The following is a 26,882-nucleotide window of genomic DNA, read 5'->3' on the forward strand; positions in this document are numbered from 1 at the left end:
CATGCTCACACACACACACACATGCTCACACACACACACACACACACACACACACACACACACACACACACACACACACACACACACATATTAGGGTGCTCATAAATGTTTTATTAAAGTGAGAGAAATTGGTTGGATGACTCACCCTTGTAACGTGAAGTAATTGGAATGTGTGACGTCACAGCTCAGTCTTAATGGTGTCCTCATCCAACACAGTTTTTATATACACAGTTGAATGTCATAAGAGACGAAAGTATTTAGAGGAATTTTGAAATTTCTTTCACTGTAGTCAGTTTGCATATTTGAGGCACTCACAGTACATACACGCACTACAGCATCAAACAATAACGTAAATAAGGTACAAAAATTCTGAAAACTGAATTTAAAACATATGTATATAATGAGAAAGGAACAAATTAAATGGAATGAAAGAGCATTGTATTGTCAGTATACAACAGCATCGATATATATATATATAACTGATCAGAATACGGTATCAGTACCCTCATAAGCCTTGTTTTCCCGTCCAACACTCTTGGTCACTTCAACTTTTTGCAGCTCATCGATTTGGTCTTCTGGATTACGACAGGACCTGCAGCAAGGCAGCGCCAGACAACAAGAGTCGTAGGGCTGGAGAGAGCGCAGGGGCCTGGGTACCCAGTTCCAAGTTTGTAAGAAAGCTGGCAAGAAGCTGGGCTTCTTACGTTGAAGAATGTTAATAATGACTACAAGAAAGAGGATGATCACTATAGGTAGACCGACGATGTATAAAGCTAAACTTCCGCCTGAAAATAAACAATGAGCGAAGATATACTTAAATGTGTGGAATCCATATATTGTCAAAATATTAAAAGCACCATAGAAATATAAATTGCACAAGAAAATGTGAATTCAAATATTTTATTTTTTTACAATCACAAAATAAATAATTTAACCATAAAGAAAATATAATCTTTTGTGTCTAACGCTATAAAGGACCAAAATAAGCCCTCCTTATTTCAGATAGATCAAGGCTGGTACCCACCCCAAATTCTTTCGGATCTGTTAATTAAATCGTATTGAAATTTAAACAAAATTTGTATGCATACACCCATGTATAACTAGAGTTATACATGGGTGTATGCATAGTTATACAAGCAAGAGTATTTACGAACAAAGAATGAAATATCAGAGAAGGATGTGCGTAGAATGAACTACTGCATAGTTACACAGAAATTATATTTAAAGAGTTTATTCAGATCTATACAAATGAGTTCGGCCTAAGCTAACTAGTTTAGGGTTATGGAAATGGGTCAAGTTTATGTAAATGAATTAGACGCATGATAATGACCGTGTCCCTGGCGTGAAACCCGGGGGTCATTAGCATAATGCCATGTTAATGAGCTATGTTTATGATAATGATTTCTACAGCACTCAAGAGAGAAGACAAACTCATAACAAGGCTGAGTGACCGAAATAAAATTACAATATTCGAGTAATATTTCCTCCATGTCTACAACTATGTGTATTGTGTATATAAAATCTATAAAATGTTTAGGGCACTGAACTATCACTCTCACAGAAAAAATATATTAGGACGCTACTAGGTATTGATTCTTTATTTCTCTTAAATAGGGTTTAATGTTTAGAATACCTAGCTGGGGTAGGCAAGCAGTTACTTAACCGTATCAAAAGACACTTGTATAGTTGCCTGACGAGCAAAATACGACCAAGCATGGTTGGTAAACAGATACACTATGCAGATCAAGCTTTAATTTTGGCAACGTTTCGCTCAGTGTTGAGCTCCATCGTGACTTGATAAGGCTTTCTACCAATCTTGCAGTCACCTTTTCTCATCTAACCAAAACAACCACCACCACTTACCTAGGGAGAGGAGGAAGACAAATCCAGGCAAGAGGAAGAACATTAGGATGAGGTACAGGATGGCGAACCAGCGGTACTTGGCTGTAGTGTTTCCCAAGCTCTTGGCCAGAGGGATGGGGAACCTCATGAAGGGGATCGGGTAGAACAGCATGATGCCGAAGATGTTGAAGAAGAGATGCACTAGCGCGATCTGTGGGATGCCATGGGAACAAAAAAGTGGGATATCAACACAGGTATAAAGTTGTTGTGGAACTTATGGGAGCAATAATGGGGTAGTGGGAACAAAATGTGGGGGAAGGAGGGTTTAAACACCCAACTGCAACAGGGTTATTTTATGAATGTAATAGTTTTGAGATTTTAAGAGAATGTGTTTGAGCGATCACGATCATTTTAAATCAGTTGTGCCATCACGATCATCTTAAATCAGTTAAGTCAAGGATAAGTTACATAATTCCGAGAAAAAGAGAGCGAACAGACACTTCGGCTCTAGAGAAATATACTTCTTGAAAGAGTCTTCATCTCATATGCCCTGGCAAATATCAAAAAAAAAAAAAACCCTTCTAATCATATTTCAATGTCGATAACTGAGAAACATAAAGTAACGATCATTGAAGTGAATGTGAGGCATATTACAATTATGTTTCACCGACCACACCCGTGAAAGCCCAGTTGGAATTAAAGAGAGAGCCAGGTCAGTAGGTTAAATTATTAAACAATGGCAACATAAGAAAGACTGACCTGTATAGCATAGACGAGTCCTTCTCCCTCGCCAGCCATGGATGCCATGAGTGCCGTGGTGGTGGTGCCAATGTTGCTGCCAAGGGTGAGTGGGTATGACCTTTCCACCGTGATCACTCCAATACCTGGTGCATACATAACACTGTGTTATGTTCAATGGTCACCAACTTTTCACTCTGGCTCTATATGTATATACAGTGTATGCATATATATATATATATATATATATATATATATATATATATATATATATATATATATATATATATATATATATATATATATATATATATGCAAGAAGATCACAGTAAACAGGTGATTTCTGAATATGCAAAACAACCACTCTGAAAGAATAGAGAAATTCCAAGCGCTTTCGTGACTACTCACATTATCAAGGAACTATGTTCCTTGATAGTTCCTTGATAATGTGAGTAGTCACGAAATCGCTTGGAATTTCTCTATTCTTTCAGAGTGGTTGTTTTGCACACACACACACACACACACACACACACACATATATATATATATATATATATATATATATATATATATATATATATATATATATATATATATATATAACTCTTTTGTTATGAAGTCAAAAATAATCACACCTGAAACACAAACCAGAGTTTTTTTTATTAAATTGTGAAGCGCTTAACCCGTGTGGAACATTCAGTATAATGAGTAGTGCAGGCTCTGTCCTCCGTCTGCCGATTATTTTAATGAAAGGTGATGTAAAATATTATTCACTGTTCACAGTTGTGATGAATCTTAATGGAGTGATGATTTTTCAAGCGGGACGCTGTGTTGCTGGTAAGGAGCTCTTGATTCAAGGAACTGGGGCTGCTCCAGTTTATTTCAGCTGACATATGATTAACTTTCATTTACCAGGCACTATGTGACCCCTACAGGTTAGCGCTTCCCAAAGATGATAACAGTGTGACGAGTGTATAAGACTCATCAATGAGAGGTGTGAGTGGACTCATCAATGAGAGGTGTGAATGTAGACTCTTCAGTGGGAGGTGTAAGCGTAGACTCATCAATGAGGGGTGTGAGTGTAGACTCATCAGTGATAGGTGTGAGTGTAGACTCATCAATGAGAGGTGTGAATGTAGACTCTTCAGTGAGAGGTGTGAGCGTAGACTCATCAATGAGAGGTGTGAGTGTAGACTCATCAATGAGAGGTGTGAGTGTACAATACTCACCAATGAGAGGTGTGAGTATAGACTCATCAATGAGAGGTGTGAGTGTAAGACTCATCAATGAGAGGTGTGAGTGTAGACTCATCAATGAGAGATGTGAGTGTAAGACTCATCAATAAGAGGTGTAAGTGTAAGACTCATCAATGAGAAGCATGAGTTTACAATACTCACCAATGAGAGGTGTGAGGGTAGAGGTGAATATAGAGGAGGACTGAACAATGAAGGTAGTAACAGCGCCCACCAGGATAGCAATGTAGCCAGTCAGCCAGGGGAAGTAGGGAATGTTAGCGTTGATGGTCTTCTTGATGATCGTTGCCATCTTTCCTGCATTAACAAGAAGAAAAACAATGGCATACAGAGAATGAAACAAAAATCGCAGTAATGTGGCTGCAACAATTCACATATATCTGGTAAAAACGGAACGGGTGGGGTTAAAAACCATGGCAAGTGAGTCGTGAAACTTCAGGTCAGTGCGTTAACCACTGGGCCAGCTGGCTATAATAGAAGTTATCCAACTATGTATATTTATACACCACAGGAAGGTGAGCATAGGCCACCACTGTGACCACAAATGCAAGTTTTTACAGATGAATCTCCCGCCAGCGTGGCTGTGGTCGTGGTTTGTTCGCAGTCGTCTTATGATTTCGCTAGTTATGATGATTGCTTTGAGGGGACATGAGCTAGAGTTCGTCACGCCCAAGCTGGCGCGAGATTTATCTGTAAAAGCTTGTATCTGTGGTCACAGTGGTGTCTTTGCTAACCTTCCTATTGTGAATAAATATATCTAGTTGGATGAATCTTACTGTAGCCAGCTGGCCCAGTTGCTTACGCACTGGCCTGGAGTTTTACGACTCACTTACCATGGGTTCTAACCCCACCTGTACCCTGGTTTGTTAATAAGTTTCCTCTAATAAATGCGGGTTATATGTTAATACATACAAATAAAACTCAACTCTGAAGATATGCTTCACACTCGGGCAAAAATAATATCACCTCTGTGATATGTCTCCAATACCCCATTATCTCCTCTATTCCATTATCTCCACTATCCCATTATCTCCTCTACTCCCATTATCAACTTTTCTCAATATTTCCTTCCCTATACTTCTACTTATTCTTATGAATTTGCTTTTTTACCTGTGTTTTTTTTAAAGTTGTTTCTTGCGCACACTCCTGTAAAATCATCCACTAACTTCTGCAGTTTCTCTTCTGAATCTCCCAGTTGCACTGTATCATCAGCAAACATCAACAATGGCAACTTCAACTTTATAACACATTCATAAAATATTAATTCCACACGTCTGACTTTCGCTGTACAACCCAGATTATAAAGACACTAAATAACCACAGTGACATCAGACATCCTTGTCTAAAACTCATTTTTAATATAAAACCTCTTGTGCCTATTTTTTTCTTATTATTTATTAGGAGGACTAATGCTGAACCTCGTGTGTTTAGCTTCTGTTCGCTCATCGATAAAGAGTTTTGCAACCTCTTGGTAGCAGCAGCTGCAGGGCAGATTCGTACACCTGGGAAATAAATCCTGCCCCAGGAATAGAGGCCCTGAATCTGCACTCTCTCGAAAGGCGTAGAATTAGGGGGGATATGATCGAGGTGTATAAATGGAAAACAGGAATAAATAAAGGGGATGTAAATAGCGTGCTGAAAGTTTCCAGCCAAGACAGGGCTCGCAGCAATGGTTTAAAGTTGGAAAAATTCAGATTCAGGAAGGATATAGGAAAGCACTGGTTTGGTAATAGAGTTGTGGATGAGTGGAACAAACTCCCGAGTACAGTTATTCAGGCTAAAACGTTGTGTAGTTTTAAAAATAGGTTAGATAATTACGTGAGTGGGTGTGGGTGCGTGTGAGTTGGACCTGACTAGCTTGTGCTGCTGGGTCTGGTGCCGTGCTCCTTCCTTGAGTGGAGGTGACCAGAGTGGGTGAGTCATTGGGCTTATCCGGGGGGTGGGTCATTGGGCTAACCCAGTGGGGGGCATGGACCTGCTCTGCATGGGTCAGTAGGCCTGTTGCAGTGTTCCTTCTTTATGTTATGTTCTTAAAAAAGTAGGTAATGTTTGTTATAAAGTAACAATGGGTCTTAAACAAAGAAGCATAATGCGACTGTAGTTATTTAATGTGTCTATAAGCTGGGTTGTAAAATAAGTGAATATTAGATTTTCTAGGATGTGGAGAAGCACAAACACATGTTATGAAGGTAAGCGAAGTACGGAAGACAAGAGACTGTACCTTTCATCATGGAGTTAAGAATCTTGACGATGGCTATGAGAGCTGTGCACAGGATGATGAGGGAGGCAATAAGGAGGATAATGCCTACTTGCGCGTCAGTTAACACTGTCTGGTAGAAGACGAAGTAGCAAGAGTTTGGAACACCCACTTTAACACATCCACTAGATGTTGCAGTATTTATGGAGGCCACCAGCGCTGTTGTGGCATTTGTTCCAGAAGTGGAGTGATCCATACACGCTTTCTTACAGAACCTCTTGACAAGTGAAGTCTCGTTAACCAACTCTCCTTGGTTTGTACTCCAGGCTGTCAGCACATCCTTGTCTAACTGTATAAAAATTTAGAGGTTCGTGAATATTCTTTGATGAACCATAAACTCACTCTAAATCGTGCTCATTTTAGTAGATACGGGGAAAACCCTCTACATAACGCTTTCATTCTGTAAATTAATCAGTTTCAATAGAACATTTTAATCATGAAAATCAAGTTACTTATAAAAGTCTCTTGTCTTTTTCCATATTAACAATGCTGAATCAGTTTACTTCGACATTTTTCTCCTTTATTTTGTCAATAAAAACGTCTAACATACCTGTATGATTAACTTAGTGAATGGATCTGTGATGACCTTCAGCATCTTTATCTCTCCGCCGCCTCTGACCCAAGCCAGGTCAGATACCATGGCTGTGGTTATCTTCTCTAAGAGTCCTGAATAATGGAGATAAATTGTATAAAATACCTGAACAAATAAGAAGAGTATCGTAACATCCTCACATTGCTTGTAAGAACAACCTACCATCTTATATATATGCAAAATATAAATATTTTTTGTAACTATTGTCAAACTTTTAGATGACTTCTTAACACTTTTTTCTCAGTACTTTTCATATTGAATATGATGTCTGATGCCTGGAAAAAATACAGCAATATCCCATTTTGTTTTATATATTCATTTCATAATAACAGGACGATAATAAACTGTGCACTATTAGGGTCACAAGTGACATGGTCCTTAGGCAAATAGATAAATTAAAACCTAACAAATCCCCAGGCCCTGATGAACTGTATGCAAGGGTTCTAAAGGAATGTAAAGAGGAGCTTAGCACACCTTTGGCTAATCTTTTCAACATATCACTACAAACTGGCATGGTGCCAGATAAGTGGAAAATGGCAAATGTGATACCTATTTTCAAAACAGGTGACAGGTCCTTAGCTTCGAACTATAGACCAATAAGCCTAACCTCCATAGTGGGAAAATTTATGGAATCAATAATTGCCGAGGCAGTTCGTAGCCACCTTGAAAAGCATAAATTAATCAACGAATCTCAGCATGGTTTTACAAAGGGGCGTTCCTGCCTTACGAATTTATTAACTTTTTTCACTAAGGTATTTGAGGAGGTAGATCATGGTAATGAATATGATATTGTGTATATGGACTTCAGTAAGGCTTTTGACAGGGTCCCACATCAGAGACTATTGAGGAAAATTAAAGCACATGGAATAGGAGGAGAAATTTTTTCCTGGATAGAGGCATGGTTGACAAATAGGCAGCAGAGAGTTTGCATAAATGGGGAGAAATCAGAGTGGGGAAGTGTCACGAGCGGTGTTCCACAGGGGTCAGTGTTGGGCCCCCTGCTGTTCACAATCTACATAAACGACATAGATGAGGGCATAAAGAGCGACATCGGCAAGTTTGCCGATGACACCAAAATAGGCCGTCGAATTCATTCTGACGAGGACATTCGAGCACTCCAGGAAGATTTGAATAGACTGATGCAGTGGTCGGAGAAGTGGCAGATGCAGTTTAATATAAACAAATGCAAAGTTCTAAATGTTGGACAGGACAATAACCATGCCACATATAAACTAAATAATGTAGATCTTAATATTACGGATTGCGAAAAAGATTTAGGAGTTCTGGTTAGCAGTAATCTGAAACCAAGACAACAGTGCATAAGTGTTCGCAATAAAGCTAATAGAATCCTTGGCTTCATATCAAGAAGCATAAATAATAGGAGTCCTCAGGTTGTTCTTCAACTCTATACATCCTTGGTTAGGCCTCATTTAGATTATGCTGCACAGTTTTGGTCACCTTATTACAGAATGGATATAAATTCTCTGGAAAATGTACAAAGGAGGATGACAAAGTTGATCCCATGTATCAGAAACCTTCCCTATGAGGATAGACTAAGGGCCCTGAATCTGCACTCTCTAGAAAGACGTAGAATTAGGGGGGATATGATTGAGGTGTATAAATGGAAGACAGGAATAAATAAAGGGGATGTAAATAGTGTGCTGAAAATATCTAGCCTAGACAGGACTCGCAGCAATGGTTTTAAGTTGGAAAAATTCAGATTCAGGAAGGATATAGGAAAGTACTGGTTTGGTAATAGAGTTGTGGATGAGTGGAACAAACTCCCAAGTACCGTTATAGAGGCCAGAACGTTGTGTAGCTTTAAAAATAGGTTGGATAAATACATGAGTGGATGTGGGTGGGTGTGAGTTAGACCTGATAGCTTGTGCTACCAGGTCGGTTGCCGTGTTCCTCCCTTAAGTCAATGTGACCTGACCTGACTAGGTTGGGTGCATTGGCTTAAGCCGGTAGGAGACTTGGACCTGCCTCGCATGGGCCAGTAGGCCTTCTGCAGTGTTCCTTCGTTCTTATGTTCTTATGTTCTTCTTATGACCTTCAGCATATGACCAAAGATTTTAATTTCTTCAGCAACTCTGGTTATATATATATATATATATATATATATATATATATATATATATATATATATATGTATATATATATATATATATATATATATATATATATATATATATATAAGTGGAGCATGAACCTGGCTTTGTTGAACTTAAAACTTGTTACAAGAACCCAAGGTGGGAATACTAGTGCTTACTGACTAGTAAAGAACCATGTTATGAGACAGTTTGTTTTATATTCACTTCCTGACTTGGTGTTATCTATCTTATTTACCTGTAGTGACTTCAAGAATGAGAAGTGTGATGACTGAGAGCCAGTTGAACATGTCATGAACGGTGGCCCCAGCGAAGGCTCGCCTGAACTCGTTGCGTTCACCAATCTGATGATAGAAACATTTAAGATGAGGCAATGTACGAAATAAATAGTGAACACGTGTGATTATATAAGTAACACGGTATAACATACATCGTTATACAACGAAAATGAAAATATGGACAAAATAATTATAAATAAACATATCGAATACTGGACACAACTGAGAAATATACTTATTGGGAGAAATTTACTTATCTCTTTGTACTCACATTGTTACTAGTACAATTTGATGAATACAAAAGACAAATACTCGCTTACGTATAGGCAGCAGGAAGTCCTTTCATATTCCAACGTACTACATGACACTGAGAAAAATGTACAGAGGTGTTAAACCCAGTCGGTTCCGGGGCTGAGAGACACGAGGTGTTAAATAAACTAGGGTAGATGAGCAATACCGCTGGAGGAGAGGAGAGATGGACACAACCGACAAGATAGTGAGTGGAATAGGCAGGATAGAAACACAAGACAAGGAGAAGAAGCTCTGGAGTGGCAATAGGAGGTGCAAGATGCAAATATTGCACTGCTGACTGTAGAGAAGGAAAGACAGGCAGCAGAACCAGCTTTGACAGGTTGTCCTGCAACCTATGCTGTCTTAAATACGAGTTACAGATAATAAGTGGAACTAATTTCCGAGTAGGCTCAATGAAGCTCATAAAAAATAGACACAAGAGTGGAAATATCCAGTAGGCCTATTGAGAATCCGAATTTGTCTTATGTTTTTATATTTGATGTTCAACGGAGCAGATGGAAAAGACACAGAATTTAAATTACCAAATGAGCCGCAGGGAGAGACCTAATCAATGTGAAAACATTGAAGTAGAACGCGTTTTGGAGCCAGGTTCTGGAGGTAAAATCCACACATGGTTTCTAAATAATCCAGGACAGATTCCATGGGATTAGAATTAGGTAAGGAAGGCACAAATCAAATAGAATCAAGAGGTGGGAGCTGTGAGCTGGAATTAAACACATGTAAGCATAAATAGGTGAATACAAATAGCGGAGAGGAGTCTAGTGATTCTGAAAAAAAGCTAAGTGAAGGTTCACAAATTTTTTAAGCGAAGTGTTAGAATGTCTGATCCCAGACAGGTAACCGCACACACAACGACGGCACCAACGACAACACTACAGTCACCATCACCAGCACTGCTACTGACCTGTGTGAGGGAGACGATAGTGTTGGTGACAGAGGTACCTATGTTGGATCCCATGATCATAGGAATGGCTGTGTGCACATCCAGTACTGTAGGAGAAAATGACAATCAATATAACGAACAATTCTGTACCGGAATAACAATACATACTTAATACACGTGGATAATGCCCTTTATATCAGATAAAAACTCGTGTTTACATATTTCCATTATATCACTATATAATTAGAGAGAGAGAGAGAGAGAGAGAGAGAGAGAGAGAGAGAGAGAGAGAGAGAGAGAGAGAGAGAGAGAGAGAGAGAGAGAGAGAGAGAGAGAGAGAGAGAGAGGGAGGAGACGCTTACTTTCAGCTGAGACCATGGAAACGATGATAGAGGTTGAGGTTGAGGAGGACTGAACAAGAACAGTGACCAGGATGCCGATCATCAACCCCACGATGGGGTTCTTCACGTACTGGTTATTCATCACGTCACCTGCAATGAAAGAACACATTATATTCAATGAAAGAACACATATTCAATAAAAAAACATATTATATTAATGAAAGAACACCTGTGCCATTATATTAATGAAAGTGCCACCTGTGTGCACTTGCAACGCCACCTGTGGTACTAACATCATTTATTTTCCAAGAAGCGCTCAACCACTGTGGGTCAGTGAGAGTAAGGAATGGCGGAGCATCGAGTCTCCCTCCGTAAATTGCTGCTTGTTCTCTGACCTGCCAGGCTGTTGGTGACCGCCGGGAGCAACTGACATGATGACATCCTACTTAAGAAAACACTGAGGTGCACTGCTACAAAGGTATGCTGCATAGGTTACGTAACCATGTTACATAGATATGCTACATAGGTATGCTACCTAAATATGCTACATAGGAATGGTACATAATACTTCCCAACTTGTTAATATGTAGAAATTTTTCCATTTGACTCGCATTCTAAGTTTTCCACAGCCGTACGATCCCTCATACGATCCCTCATACGATCCCTCATCCTCCCTTTCACTATCATATCCCAACTCCCTACACTGCCCTTCTACTGTATAAAGTAAAAAAGAAAAATCTTAAGGTTTATGTTGAAGGAGGGAAGAGAGGAGAGAGAAGGATCTTCATTGGAAGAAAACACTTCATAAGATCTATTGTGGAGTATTGTAGCCACTCTTGTGTGGGAGTTTGTTGTTGTCAGGAAGTCAGGCAGGCGAACGTATCAGGCAGGCAGGCAGGCAGGCAGGCAGGCAGGCAGGCAAGAAGGTAGGCAGGCAGGCAAGAAGACAGGCAGGCAGGCAAGAAGGCAGGCAGGCAGGCAAGAAGACAGGCAGGCAGACAGGCAGGCAGGCAGGCAGGCAGGCAGGCAGGCAGGAAGGTAGGCAGGCAGGCAAGAAGACAGGCAGGCAGGCAAGAAAGTAGGCAGGCAGGCAAGAAGACAGACAGGCAGGCAAGAAGGCAGGCAGGCAGGCAAGAAGACAGGCAGGCAGGCAAGAAGACAGGCAGGCAGGCAAGAAGACAGGCAGGAAGGCAAGAAGGCAGGCAAGAAGGCAGGCAGGCAGGCAGGCAGGCAAGAAGGCAGGCAAGAAGGCAGGTAGGCAGGCATGCAGGCAAGAAGGCAGGCAAGCAAGAAGGCAGGCAGGCAGGCAGGCAGGCAGGCAGACAGACAGACAGGCAGGCAGGCAGGCAGGCAGGCAGGCAGGCAGGCAGGCAGGCAGGCAGGCAGACAGGCAGGCAGGCTAGCTGTCAGACGGACAAGGCGGGGGGCCTGCAGAAGGTGTGTAGACGCACTTACTCCCAAAGAGACACGAGAGAGAAGAGTTGACTCGGGTGACTGGCTCATTTAACAAGTGTTTTACTGGAGTTTTCGTGCCACGCTCTCCTTTATTTACACTCACAATGACAAGAGTAACGAGTGTGACAAGTTCAAGGGCTCTCTTCTTGACTTAAGACGAGTTTATAACTTAGCAAGAGGAAACCTCCAACGCAGCCCTTGTATCCAGAAAGCTCCAATAAAGGAAACCCCAACACAGCCCTTATAGAAATGAGGAAACCTAGCTCAGCCCATACAGAAACCAAGAAACCCAACACAGCCCCTATATAAACCAGGAAGCGATCACCTAAAATAACTCAATAAATTCAATTAATTAATACTAAAAATTATGAAAATAACAACAGCAGTAAAACCAAATGATTACTATCTAATTTTAATAAAAAAATGAACCAGCTTGAATCATTTCTAAAATTTCGACGAATTAAGAAATATTTCCCTTCTTTTTAATCCACAAAAATTTGACTAAGCTTGGGAGACAGTCGTTTTATTGTTGTACTGGTAAAGTACATCAAAGTACTATTTGTTGTGTTGTAAAGAATAACAGAGTATTGCGTTTATACATGGTGTATTGTGGAATACAGCCGTTGTATTATTTTAATTAATTTTTAGTATATTACATGGCTAGTCCACCAAATGTGAGTGAAAGTTCACTCACTGAGTCATCCAGGCAAGTGTGAGTGAAAGTTTAGGTTGCACTTGCTGTGAGTCATCCAGAGAAAGGCTGAGCGTTTTTCTAACCAAAAAGTAACAAGTACTTCGTACTCAGTTTGGGGCCGCTGAGGAACAGAGGACATCGCAAAAAAGAGTAGGTAAGTTTGGCATGGACACAAATTTAATGTGAAAAATACACAATGAAATGAGGAAAATTTGAGAGGAATGGTCATCCAGGGAGGCATCATGAGGAACAGTCAATAACAGAGGGAGGCAGGTCTGGGAGGGATAGACACCTCATGCGAGGCGGTACAAGCCACCGTAGGGATAGGCACCTACTGAGAAGGTCGAGGTTTTCGTGAGGGCTAGACACCTGTTGAGGAGATAGAAGGTTTCGTGAGAGACAAACACTTACTGAAGAAGTAGAAGGTATGCAAGAGACATCTACTGGTGAGGTATAGGGCATCACGCGGGACAGACATCCACCGAAGTAGAAAATAAGCGGGGATAAATATCTACCTTCTAAAGAGGTAGAGGGTATTGTGGGAACCAACTTTAAACAAAAATCCAATTTTCCATCCTATAAATATCGTATATTTCTTCCCCCTTCCTCCCTGGAATCGTATCCGCCTGATCAGTGATATGCACTCTTGATTACGCCGTTAAGACTCTATCAATGGCATGTTCACTCCCTAATATCGTCTATCAAAGCTCCTGCAGTACCAGCAGGAGTACCATTATCCGTGAACCAGACGATAAGCTCACTAAACAGTCTCTCTGTGACTTCCTTAATGACTAGACAGAAAAGTAAACAATTTAGGGGGGAGGGGTGTCACCTGCTTGACACTTTTAAAAGTTAACAAGATTAAAATCTTTGAGTCGCCGTTTATGGAGTGACCGGATGAACAGTAATGAAGATGAAATGCTTTTAATGTACGGCATCTATTGTGGCTGAACTAAATGCATTCGTAAATTCTCGCTTCATCGGGGAGTTGTGGCTGTTTATGTTAGATTTATGTTAACTTTAACAAGCTTTAAAACACATAACATTACAGGGAGCAGGTGAGGTAGATGGCAGTCAAAGCTTTGACAAAAATGGGGAAGAAGAAGAAAAAGGAGAGAAAGAATAAAAAGAAAGGAGACGAATCATGCAAATCTATAGCTTGTTACCAGTAGAAAAACATACTTGTTAATGAGAACACCATCTGTGTTACTTGACCACTACCAGCTATGGTGCTGAAGGTCTGTTGTCTACGTTAATAGTGGCATCAGTAACAAAAAATGAAGTTTCAAAATGTCAGTGCAGTTAAAAAAAAAAGACATACTAAGATATATTCAGTAAATGCGGAAATGATATATTCTATAAGATTTAAAATTATTTATAATTCCTTGTTTTACCTCAATTAAAATGTACTTTAATTATTGTATTTAAAGTATTGGTATTAATGATAATTTATCATGATGTAAGCTAGCCGGAAAACACTGTGGATAGTTAAGAGTCAGTGTGTACTGGAGCTCCCGGTTCAATACTCCTACACCTCAGGCTGCGCTGTAATGCTGTATGCCTGTACACACCATCAGTATTTAATAAAATTACAAACCAGACAGGTGCAGAAAAAATGCTACAATTTTATATAATTTAACATGTATGGTTTATTTAAGTCTAAAAGTTTGCGAGAGAAAAGTAATTTTAACACAGTATATCTAAAGTGTGATGAATGGTTTGAAAAACCGACAAGTTGAAGATTGAGACACTTATGCAGCATATGGGAATCTTTATTCAGGAAACGTTTCGCCACACAGTGGCTTCATCAGTCCAATACAAAGAGGAAGGCGTAAGGAGAGGAGGAGTATGAGGTAATCAGTCCCTCGGCCTGGAATCGATGTGTTCAGTCCATCAGGCCTTCGACGCACTACTTCATACACAGAGTGGGCAAATCCATATTTCGATATCTTAGGTTAATATAATATTGTGAAACAATAACAAGGGTGAGTGAAAGTCGAATAAAGTTACCAAGAAGTCACAGAATACTAGCATAACATTACGCCTCTATAGCACTCCTTCCATAATCAAAATATCCCATCTTGGTTCCTAGATCATTCCTTCAGTAACCATCAAACTTCCTTGCTCAACCTCTCATTCCCGTGTCGCCTTACTGGTGATCACTACAGTCCCTCACCAGACACCCCAGTATCCCAGTGTTACTACACAAGGATACACACGTAATGGCTGGTCACCTTAGGAATGTACAATAAAGATGGTAGGACGAGCCTACCTGTACAAGGAGGGCCAGTCTGGCTGTACGTCTGCCCTCAGGTGTTCGTCGTGGCCTTCAGCGTTCTTCTTCGTGCACTTCTATATGTTTTCCCAGATTTTTTGTGTATCGCGCGAGAGGATTCACCTGGCCTTCGCCATATATTTTTTTTTAATTGTTGGACTTTTGCTGTTGCTACTTCTGTTGCTGCTGCTAACTTTGTTGTTGTTGCTGCCTCTGTTGCTGGTATTTTCTTTGTTGTTGCTGATACCTTTGTTGCTGTTGCTGCTGTTGTCTCTGTTGCCACTGCTACTTCTGTTACTGCTTCTCTCTTTGTTGCTGCTGCAACCTGTGTTGCCGCTGCTACCTCTGTTGTTCTTGCGACTTTTGCTGCTTCTGCTACATTTGTTGTTGCTGCCTCTGTTGCCGTTACTTCGGTTGTTGCTGCTACCACCTCTGTTGCTGCTACTACCTCTCTTACTGTTGCTACCTCTGTTACTACTGCTACGTCTATTGCTGCTTCCCCAGTTGCTGCTGCTACTGCTGACTATTGCTGATGTTACCCCTGTTGTTGCTGCTGTTACTACCACCATCTCATTTTCTGTTACTCTAAACAAAAAAAACTCTCTCCGTTGCTGTTACTGCCTCTCTCGTAGCAAGGTAACAAACAATCACGTATTATACATCATGTGAGAAACAGTCAAAGGCGAGGTGGTAGGATACGTGTTTTTGGCACTCACGGAGACCTGTCGTGAGTGTGAGATAACTATTAGTTTGCAAGATTGCAGGTGAGGCAAGTGGAGGTGATCAACTCTGCCTTCTCGGGCAGAGACAAAAACTTTGTTGGTTCGCGTGAGGATAATGGCGGTCTGTGAGCAGGACCAGGTCTTGTACAGGCTGCTGGTGATGGACCGTGGGAGTCTGATGGAGACGGTGGTGGTGGTGGTGGTGGTGGTGGTGGTGGTGGTGGTTGTGGTTGAGAAGGTGGTAGTATTGGGTGTGGTGGTAGCTTGTAACTACTGTGTTACTGAATCGACGCACATGTTGAGCAGTAGTTGCGTACTCGACGCACGTCCGAGAGCACCCCAAGTTGAAGCCTACGCGAGGCAAGACTCAGAGGCACGTCACCTAGCACCTCCTGCTACCTAGCAGTAAACAGATACCTAGAAATTAGTCGACTCTTGAGGATCGCATCCTGGGGAAGGACCTAAGACAGAACCTCACTGGAAATAAACCACACTGACTGGCTTTGTTGAGCTATCCTGGTTTACTAAACCTCAGGGGATAATATTCCCAAACTCTCCTCCTGTTTTTGTTCTTCTATGAGCATTGCTTGTTGCAGCAGGTATTGGTGACCTTGTGGTATTAATAAATACAACACATACCTCGCGACGCCGCGGGTATCGACGACCTTGGGTACTAACAAATGCAACACATTGCCATCAAGACTATTAGGGACACGACAACGGCCATTCATTCTTAATTGACAGTTAGGTTTCAGATTTACACACACGCGCACAAATGCTATACACGCACGCAAAGTTTGAAAGTAAATATAATATCTTCTTCACTGGCAGTGTTTAGTGTATTTATTTATTAAATAACTCACACACACACACACACAGACACACACACACACACACACACACACACACACACACACACACACACACACACATGGGAATGAGAGACAATCATTTTTGATCCTAGGAAAGAGAGGATATCTCCATTTCCTTAGGGAACCCATTATCACGTAGCCTTCATGAAGACTACGTGATATTTCCTCTGGAGAGTAGAGGAGGATAGTTTATATACGATATTGTTGATCCTTGACCTGCACCGGTTCCTGTCTCCCGTTTCTCTGTTCTCCTGCGTCACCCCCCCCCCCCACTTATCATTATTCCTTCCCTCCCCTAGGACACGACAGTTCCTACCCCCGTCTATTCCCCCCTATCCTGGCACCGTTACCTCTGACATACCTCGAACCGGTTTCGGGAATTCCTCTAGTCCCGCCGTCATGCCTGTAGCAAGACTTTCCTGTCGACCTCATGATCAGCCAGGCTATTGTTACCTACAGCCACCACAGCCTAGCTGATCCAACACCTCCTAAAGAAACCTATCTAGTTTCTGCTTCTTCTTTATATACTACACTGTTCCTTATATCCGGTGGTATCAAAGACCTGGACCATAGATGTTGACACAGTGTTCTCATACTGTGCTCGTGGGGCCCCAGCTTTTTATTGGTTTATTCAACGTTTTCTCCCATATCTCTCACTCCAGTAAGTTATGGTAATGGGCATATTACGAACCTGGTCCTCGTGTTTTTTTCATGTATGGAAAATGAGATCTCCCGGTCTCTGTGGCCCGGTGGTCTGGAGTGGCCCGGTGGTCTGGTGGAGTGGCCCGGTGGTCTGGTGGCTAAAACTCCCGCTTCACACACGGAGGGCCCGGGTTCGATTCCCGGCGGGTGGAAATTCCGACACGTTTCCTTACACCTATTGTCCTGTTCACCTAGCAGCAAATAGGTACCTGGGTGTTAGTCGACTGGTGTGGGTCGCATCCTGGGGGAGAAGATTAAGGACCCCAATGGAAATAAGTTAGACAGTCCTCGATGACGAACTGACTTTCTTGGGTTATCCTGGGTGGCTAACCCTCCGGGGTTAAAAATCCGAACGAAATCTTATCTTATCTTATCTGGTTCGTTCAAGAGAGTGTTCGTGTATTTCCCATACATAGACACTGATATATCTCTGTACTTCGTTATAGAGAATGTTTTGAGGTGTTTCCCATACCTTAAATTTTTTAATCAAGTCTTTGCTAACATTAAATTAACTCTGCATATTTTCCAGCAAGGATATCTTTCTTACCTTGAAAGAAAATGCGAAGTGTGTAAATTGTTGCAAGCGTGAGTGCACGAGTGCTTTAAAGAGTACCATTGGCGTAACTTCTCTATTTTTTTTTTTTTTTGAAAATTTTCATTTTTCACTCTCATTTCCCTGGTTTTTGCCTCACTGGTTTTATTGTGTTTTCTGAAAGTTAGGTCGTCTGACATTAACATTTCTAAATCTAAATTAACATTTCTAAATTAACATTTTCTAAATCCTTCCGTTCCATAACCAACTCTGTTTTATTTACTGACTTGTTATGATTTTTTTATTCGCTTTCGAAGCGGCTGTAATTCGTCACAATATTTTTTTTTTCGTTGCCGAGTAAAAGAATGTTTGTGTCTTCTGGGGTTATTTGATATCGTATGAATAAAACGAAATGATAACATAGGTATCGTAGATGATACCGGGGATCATCTTCCCGGCGGCCGGGTCGCGGACCAGACTTCTTGGTTCATCTGGTCAGTCAGACTGGTCATTCTAGCTATTCGCATTTCGAAGCAGACATCACAGCCCGGATGATCATGAGTTATTTGAAATAAATTTTGAAGTCAACACAAAGTATTTATCCGCAGCTCTGACTCAGCCCTCAATGTGCCCACGCTACTTCCCACAGCCCTAATTCTAGCCCTCATTTCCCCTCAGGGTGACATGCGAATATTGGCATTTTCACCTTGAACTTAAGAGTTACACCCGAATATATAATCGCAACAAATGGATGCATTATAAACGTACGTAAAATCGTAACAGAAGAACGGATCATCAATAAATACGGAGTATATACAGGTGTATATCAGTGCATTTACACAGTCAATGTCATCCCTATGTTACTGTGCAGGGGAACCCGTAATCTCAGTGACCGACGTGTAGTTAAGACGCTTCAAACCTAACAAAGTAATCGTAGCTAAGAAACAATTAATATTATAACGTTAATGTTACAGAAAACAGACGTGTAGATGAAAAATCACATCCTTGTTACGTAACAAGACACGTAACAGACACGTAACAGACACGTAACAGACACGACTGTCAAAAACAGCTGACTGACCTCCACGTGGATGGTGTCCACAGAAGGTAAACACAATAACTGAAGGAATAATTGACAAATCCTTCAAGAGTTGAGGCTCAGATTTCTTTGGCACATACACGAGAGTATATAAATAAATAATCTCTCCAAGGACAATCGTGACCTTTGACCTCTATGCCTGTGTGTATCCCTGACGTGGGCATCACTGCTTTGACGTCACGACTGGGAAGTGAGGAGGGAGCAGCGCTCGATGAAATGAGTAACTCATCAGGGAAGATGATAGTTCTAGTGCTGTCCTAATGAGTGGTGAAAATGAGTACTAGTGTTGATGGCACTGGTGTTGATGGCACTGGCATTGATGGCACTCGTGTTGATGGCACTGGTGTTGACGGCACTGGTGTTGATGGTGCTAGTGTTGATGGTGCTAGTGTTGATGGTGCTAGTGTTGATGGTGCTAGTGTTGATGGTGCAAGTGTTGATGGTAATAGTGATGATGACACTGGAAGTGTTTATACTGGCGTTGATGGTAGTACACTGATAGTACAGACAATGAGAGTACAAGATTGATAAAACAGGGACTGGCGTACATAATTTGTAATACATGATTTAAGATTTCTTGGAATACGTTGAAAGTACAGGAATAATTGCGCTAAGTGAGTGACAGAGTACATGGGATTAATTGTAATGGAGGCAGGATAGAGTACATGGGATTAATTGTAATGGAGGCAGGATAGAGTACATGGGATTAATTGTAATGGAGGCAGGATAGAGTACATGGGATTAATTGTAATGGAGGCAGGATAGAGTACATGGGATTAATTGTAATGGAGGCAGGATAGAGTACATGGGATTAATTGTAATGGAGGCAGGATAGAGTACATGGGATTAATTGTAATGGAGGCAGGATAGAGTACATGGGATTAATGCTCACGAGTTCATTATGTAAGAGTACATGGGATCAACTGTACAAGCATTATCGGTACAGGAAGTACAGCTGTGGTCAGTCCTATTGGCAGCAGAGGTATGAATGTTAATATTGTTAATGGTGTAATGGCTGTGGTAGTGGTGCTGTGCCGGGGGGGGAAGTGAGGGAATGAGAGAGAGAGAGAGAGAGAGAGAGAGAGAGAGAGAGAGAGAGAGAGAGAGAGAGAGAGAGAGAGAGAGAGAGACTAAGTATATCCGGGAGTCCCCCTCCCAGCAACTGGCTCTAATATCCGTGTGTTAACAGATGTTGCTGTATGTGGGAGGTTCCAGCTTCCTCGGGGAACTTCTCTCTTTCTCTCTCTCTCTCTCTCACACACACACACACACACCTCAGGACTCTACAATGACTACACGCCATTATGCTTAACATGGAGCACCGTCCGAGATAGTGAAGAGGGTAGTCAGGAAGAAAGAGCTGGAGCACCCGGGGAAGAGGGACTTTGTCAGGGGAAAAACCACCACAGTTTTGGACATGAGAAGTTCTAATTTACGACACTCCACAGGTTCTATGAAAGTCACGGAATTAGAGGGAAAGAGAGGCAACCTGCAAATTCGTGGCCTGAAAAAACTGTTATGTAGTACTCTACCAGAGATTGATGTATAGTCTGCAAGAACAGTATTGCGAGAGCTGCGGCTTTCTATATATAAAAATGATCTACCAGAGAATGTATTCAGATGTATCTTTCTTTTCAGACATTTTAAAATTAATGATATGAATAAGAACAGGCAATGAAGGTGAAAAATCAAGTCTCCAGGTTGCGAAAATAATTATATATGACTTCTTGAGCTTAATCTGAACAGGTGTAAGGTCAGAGAGATCTGGGAAGGTAGAGAAGAGAGGAAAAATACATCCATGAAAGGAAATATAAATAGTGAAAAGGTGAAAAATATTCCCATAGGTCAGGATCAGCAGAAGTGCATCGTGAGGATCACTGGTAACTTCAGTAATATTTCTAATTAGATAATCACTTTGTTTTTCCTATCCCAGGAGACGTGGCTCCTCCTCGAGTTGTCATGATGTCCAAAGAGATCGGACAAGAGGAAGATAAATGAAGCAAGAAAATCCTACGTGATGGACACCACCACTACAAGATTCTTGCCCGCCGGCGAAGGCATACCACTTCGGGACAGGCTGGAGACCTCCTCGACACGAGCGATCCCGGATGTGAAAAATTACGAGACTAAAACAATTCGACTCAAGGCCAGGATTGCGGTTCCCAGGACCTCTATCTTGACCCATATAAGGGCGTCCGGACGTACATTTTCTAGTCCTATAGCGTGCACATCATGGTCAAACTATGAGGCATGTTGCGCCAAAGTTGCCGAATAGAGACCAGTAGCTGGACAAGAAAAAACCGGAGAAAGCAGCATCGAAATAAAGTTGGTACCAATATGCGGCTCACTGGAGACCGTAGCTTACTTTAAAAGCTATTATCTTAAAACAAGTCCAATGTGTACAGATCGGAGTATGGATTCATCCGGTTGATTAATCCTGAAGGCGATAAAAGGGAAAGGAAGGGGACAGTATTAAATGCTAAGTCCAAGTAGTCGAGGCGGAGAAGCGAAAGGAGATGGCGAGCTCTCAGAGAGAATGATGAGCACTATAGTCTCCCAGGGACGAGTACCATAGCTAGGAGATGGGAAAAATAGTGATCCAAGTCCTCCATGGTGACGGCTTGGTCTGAGTTATATACTAACAGTCCTGAGCTAGCACCAGGTCGGAAAAGAACAATATCCTGCACAAACACTGCCTGGCCCAGCCCCTGAAACCAGGTCTTTCTATTCGATAACAGTGAGGAGAGTGCGGTTGAAGGGTTCTTGACCCAAGAACTTGGAGCTAAACTCCCCTTCTTTGGATCAAACATGATCACTTCCCATTCCCGAAATGCTATATAACAGTCACGGATTTAGCGATTGTCTATGAATATATAAAACTAATTTGATAATTTGCAAAGCGTGGCAGGCACCTGGAGAGTGGCGTGGACCTAACTAAACCTCCGTGAGCGAGCACCACCCGGGCCACGACCCCTGGAGATCCGGGAGATTCCAGAGGACCGAACAAGACTTCCACAGAAGAATGGGGAAAAAGTAAGAAAGAAACGACTAAATATGGACTATCCTGGGCCTAGAGTGTGGTGGCTCTCATCACCCTGGTCCAGGGATCAAATCCCCGGCCGGGAAAGAATGAAACAAAATCCGGATGGGGCGGGATGGAGCTGACATGGGAGTGATAGATATCCGAGGAAAGATGGGGAAAAATCGAGCCCGTCAGAAGCCGAATCACGTTCAGTCGTCGGGAAGAAGAGAAGGAACCGGACACGAGAAAAAACTCCCGGGAGTTAACGTCTCTGCGTCCCTGTGCAGAGCTTCCGGGGACGAACCCCAATAAATGCTGAGGGACCCTTACCCGAGTCTCGTAACTAGCCCCAGGGGTCGGGCGGCAAGGTAAAAAAAACCCATTAAGATGTTGCTTCCTCACCACCACACAACCTGGTTAAAGGGGTCACCTGCTCGCTCTTCCGTCCGCACGTAGCGTGCTTATCACCTGATGGTGTGCCGGGTCCGTCTTAGATGTGACCCTGTGGACCCCTCCCCAGAAAAAAAATAACGGAAAAACACTGGCGCAGCGCGTCGAGTTCTAACTAGGCATTCCGCCGTACCCTTATCGGATACAGTTGCGGCAAGGTAACAGAGAAGTAGTAAGTCAGAACTGGACTCTGTACACAACACAGGAGGACAGTTTCCGATAGCAAGATAGCAAACCAAAACCGTACCGTGAAATGAGTGACGGAAGAGCTTAGATACCTTATGGAAATAGCATCTTGACACTCTGAGGGAAACAGAGCTCCACCAGTTTCCTGCATAGTAACCGTACACATGGAAGAAGCACAGACCAGGGAGTCCCCAGAGGGTTATAACATTTATTAGAGGAAACGTTTCGCCACGAGAGGCTTCTTCAGTCCTAATTAGGACTGAAAAATTCAGTTCTCTAATAAATGTCCTGAATTGTACGTGTCTTTTCCCACATCTTATCGGTATCACCAGACCATTTTTCAGTCCCTAGTAGACACCAGATTCATCTTTCCCAAAGTAAGAAAGATGTTATAACCTCCAAGACTCCCGCCCAGTAAACAGTTTATTCGTCCAGCAGCGGGACTAACTCCCTGCAAACTTAATGGAAAATTGCACACACACACACACACACACACACACACACACACACACACACACACACACACACACACACACACACACACACACACACACACGAAGAAAGGTTACGGAAAATCGGCCTGATAACACTGGAGGACAGGGGTGTTAGGGAAGATATGATAACGACATACAATATACTGTAAGGTATTGAGAAGGTGGACAGAGACAGGATGGGACACAGAAACAGGGGGTCACAGTTGTAATTTGAAGACTCAGATGAGTCAAAGGGATGTTAAGAAATATTTCTATAGTCATAGAGTTGTCAGGAAGTGGAATAGTCTGGCAAGTGACGTAATGGAGGCAGGAACCATCCATAGTTTTAAGGCGAGGTTTGATAAAGCTCATAGAGCAGGGAGAGAGAGAGAGAGAGAGAGAGAGAGAGAGAGGACCTAGTACCAATCAGTGAAGAGGCGGGGCCAGGAGCTATGAATCGACCCCTGCTATAACAGACAAGCGAGTACAGAGTTGTCAGAAAGTGGAATAGTCTCCGAAGTGATGTAGTGGAGGCAGGACCCACTCATAGCTTTAAGAAGAGGTATGATAAAGCTCATGGAGCAAGAAGAGTGACCTAGTAGCGACCAGTGAAGAGGCTGGACCAGGAATAAGTAAGTTTATTCAGGTATACACAAATACAGTTACATAGAATATCATACATAGCAGCATCTGTGTAGACAACCTGGGAAAACCCCCCAAATAAAGTCAAAATGAATTATTTCCCTTGAGGTCCCTTAATACCTTATTATACTATAAAGGAGATAATATGTTATTATTATACAATAAAGGAGATATGCTAGGATTAATGTAAAATGAGTTATTTATATTTATATGTGTATTAGCTGAAAAAGTTAAAAATCATTCTCCTCCCTTTCTGTCGCTACATTCATCAGACGCCTTTTGGCACTCTTCTTGAACCGGTTCATGCTATGACTGGCTTTGACATGTGCGGGTAGTCTGTTCCATTCCTTTATTGCTGTACAATAAAAGGTGTTTGAAGCCTGGCCACTGACTGTGGGTACTACAAAGTTGTGTTCTCTCCTCCTAGTACTATGATTGCTTTGGTTCCCAACCTTGACAAAATTGACAGCAAGATATTCTGGACACTGTTACTGAGCAATTTTATAAACTTGATTTAACTTCAGTTGTTTTACTCTGTCTTCAATATTCAGCATATCCAGTTGCTATAATTCATCCTGGGCTACATGCTCTCTTGGACGCAGGTCCAGGATGAATCTTACCATTTTATTCTGGCTGATTTGCAGTTTATCTTTCATTTTTTTTTTGCCAAGGCAGAGTACTATGAAGAGCAAGCGTAGTCCATATGACACTGTATAAGGGCTAGACATAGGATTCTGCGACCTCAATAGGCAGACACTATGTTTGTCTATAGTGAAATTTCAGTCTGGCAGTCGCTTTCTTTACTACACTGTTCCCTATCAATTCTCCTGACATGTATGGGTCAAAGGGGATTCCCAGATATTTTACTGAGGAAACTGAAGTGGTGGGTTCCTCGTTATACCGGACATTAAAATTATTTTCGTTTCTCAGTTTATGTTTCGTGCCAAAGAGTATAGCTTCCGTTTTCCCGAGGTGCAACGATAGTTTGTTCTCTACTAACCATTTGCTGCAGGACTCCAGTTCCTGTATTATTACATTAGCTATATCTTGTGGGTCTTTACCTGACACTAACAGAGCACTGTCATCAGCATACAGTAGGAGTTTGCACTTGACACTGATGGGCATGTCGTTTACATAACATAGAAATAATAAGGGACCCACATGCTATCGGCAGGCCTTTTGCAAGTCTAAGGTTATCATACCTATAAGGTTCCCTATCGACATTTCGGTTCTCATGTAATCCATCAGATTAATTAAGGAGGTGTCGGTTGAGTAAGATCTCCTAAAGCCTGATTGGTAACTATAGAGAATATTATAGTCTTTAAGATACTTAGCTACGTGACAGCACACCGCCCTCTCTAGAATTATGGATATTATACTGCATGAGGCTGTCATCTATTGATGACACGGCAAACTTCCAAGAAGATATAAACCAAGTTTTCCAGTGGACAACGGAAAACAATATGATGTTCAATGAGGACAAATTCCTACTACTCCGTTTTGGAAAACTGGAGGAGATAACTAGAACAGAGTATACTGCAAACTCTGATCATACAACAGAGCGGAAAAATAATGTGAGGGACCTGGGAGTAGTAATGTCTGAGGATCTCACTTTCAAGGATCACAACAGTGCCACGATCACAAGTGCAAAGAAAATGATAGGATGGATAATGAGAACGTTCAAAACGAGAGATGCCAAGCCAGTGATGATCCTTTTCAAATCACTTGTTCTCTCTAGGCTGAAATACTGCTGTACATTAACATCTCCGGCCAAAGCAGGTTAAATTGTAGACCTAGAGAGTGTACAGAGAACCTTTACTGCACAAATAAGTTCCATCAAATACCTCAACTACTGGGAACGCTTTGAAGTACTTGACTTGTACTCCCTGGAAAGCAGGCGAGAGAGATATATCATAATCTACACTTGGAAAATCCTAGAAGGAATGGTCCCGAATCTGCGCACAGAAATCACTCCCTACGAAAGTAAAAGACTGGGCAGGCGATACAAAATACCCCCAATGAAAAGTAGGGGCGCCATTGGTACACTAAGAGAAAACACCATAAGTGTTCGGGGCCCAAGACTGTTCAACAGCCTCCCACCAAGCATAAGGGGAATTACCAATAGGCCCCTGGCTGCCTTCAAGAGGGAGCTGGAAAGATACTTGAAGTCGGTGCCGGATCAGCCGGGCTGTGGTTCGTACGTTGGACTACGTGCGGCCAGCAGTAACAGCGGGGTTGATCAGGCCCTGATCCACCGAGAGGCCTGGTCGTGGACCGGGCCGCGGGGGCGTTGATCCCCGGAATACCCTCCAGGTAGAGTCACGTCAGGGGGGGGGCAGCCCGATCGCTGAGTCACGTGTCTCCAGCGTTCGTTGTTTGGAAAGTGTGTTTGAAACTTGTGTGTGCTTTTATCATGTATGGAACGTGCTTGTAACATGTTGCTACACACATTATTCCTGTGAATCGACCCCTGTAACCACAACTAGGTGAGTACAACTAGGTGGGTACACATACACACAAACTTAAGTAGGCACAAATTCCACACAGCTTTAAAAACACGCATGATAGGCTTATGATGCAAACTATGTGTAGCAACATGTTACAAGCATGTTCCATACATGATAAAAAGTCACAAGTTTCAAGCACACTTTCCAAACAACGAACGCTGGAAACAGGTGAGGGACTCGAACCTTATTGCTTCCACCCCCTCCCCTGACGTGACTCAGCGAGCGTGCTGTCCCCCTGACGTGACTCAGCGAGCGTGCTGATCCCCTGATGTGACTCAGCGAGCGTGCTGATCCCCTGACGTGACTCAGCGAGCGTGCTGATCCCCTGACGTGACTCAGCGAGCGTGCTGATCCCCTGACGTGACTCAGCGAGCGTGCTGTCCCCCTGACGTGGGTCAGCAAGCGTGCTGCCCCTCTGACGTCACTCAAGGAAGCTTACTCTTCACATCTTCCTCAACAGCCCCAGACTATCCAGGTTCCTCTCAATACGTTCAAATTCGGTCACAGTTGCGTGTGTTTTCCTGTTTTCATGTCATTGGGTAAAGAAAACGCTCTTTTTTCCCCATGCCTGGCTAACTAATGTAAACTGAAGGAATTTCGTGTAAATCGACCTGACGAAAGGAATGTAATGTTAATTGACCCCG

General features: G+C 42.2%; 1 protein-coding gene across 1 annotated transcript in view; it reads right to left on the reverse strand.

The window, feature by feature from the left end:
- Window positions 1-11: 11 nt before the first annotated feature.
- LOC128691391 (sodium-dependent phosphate transport protein 2B) overlaps window positions 12-26,882 on the reverse strand; it is a 71,866-nt gene continuing 44,995 nt past the window's right edge. Inside the window, exons 4-12 of the mRNA XM_070091593.1 lie at window positions 10,629-10,757; window positions 10,288-10,373; window positions 9,032-9,137; window positions 6,641-6,756; window positions 6,055-6,379; window positions 3,978-4,130; window positions 2,602-2,726; window positions 1,864-2,053; window positions 12-785 (exon numbers count right to left, since the gene is read on the reverse strand). Coding sequence (XP_069947694.1) covers window positions 484-785; window positions 1,864-2,053; window positions 2,602-2,726; window positions 3,978-4,130; window positions 6,055-6,379; window positions 6,641-6,756; window positions 9,032-9,137; window positions 10,288-10,373; window positions 10,629-10,757 — 1,532 coding nt within the window. The 3' untranslated portion in view covers window positions 12-483. The remainder of the gene's footprint in view (window positions 786-1,863; window positions 2,054-2,601; window positions 2,727-3,977; window positions 4,131-6,054; window positions 6,380-6,640; window positions 6,757-9,031; window positions 9,138-10,287; window positions 10,374-10,628; window positions 10,758-26,882) is intronic.

This window comes from Cherax quadricarinatus, chromosome 36 (genome assembly GCF_038502225.1).
Source record: "Cherax quadricarinatus isolate ZL_2023a chromosome 36, ASM3850222v1, whole genome shotgun sequence".
Lineage (NCBI taxonomy): Eukaryota > Metazoa > Arthropoda > Malacostraca > Decapoda > Parastacidae > Cherax > Cherax quadricarinatus.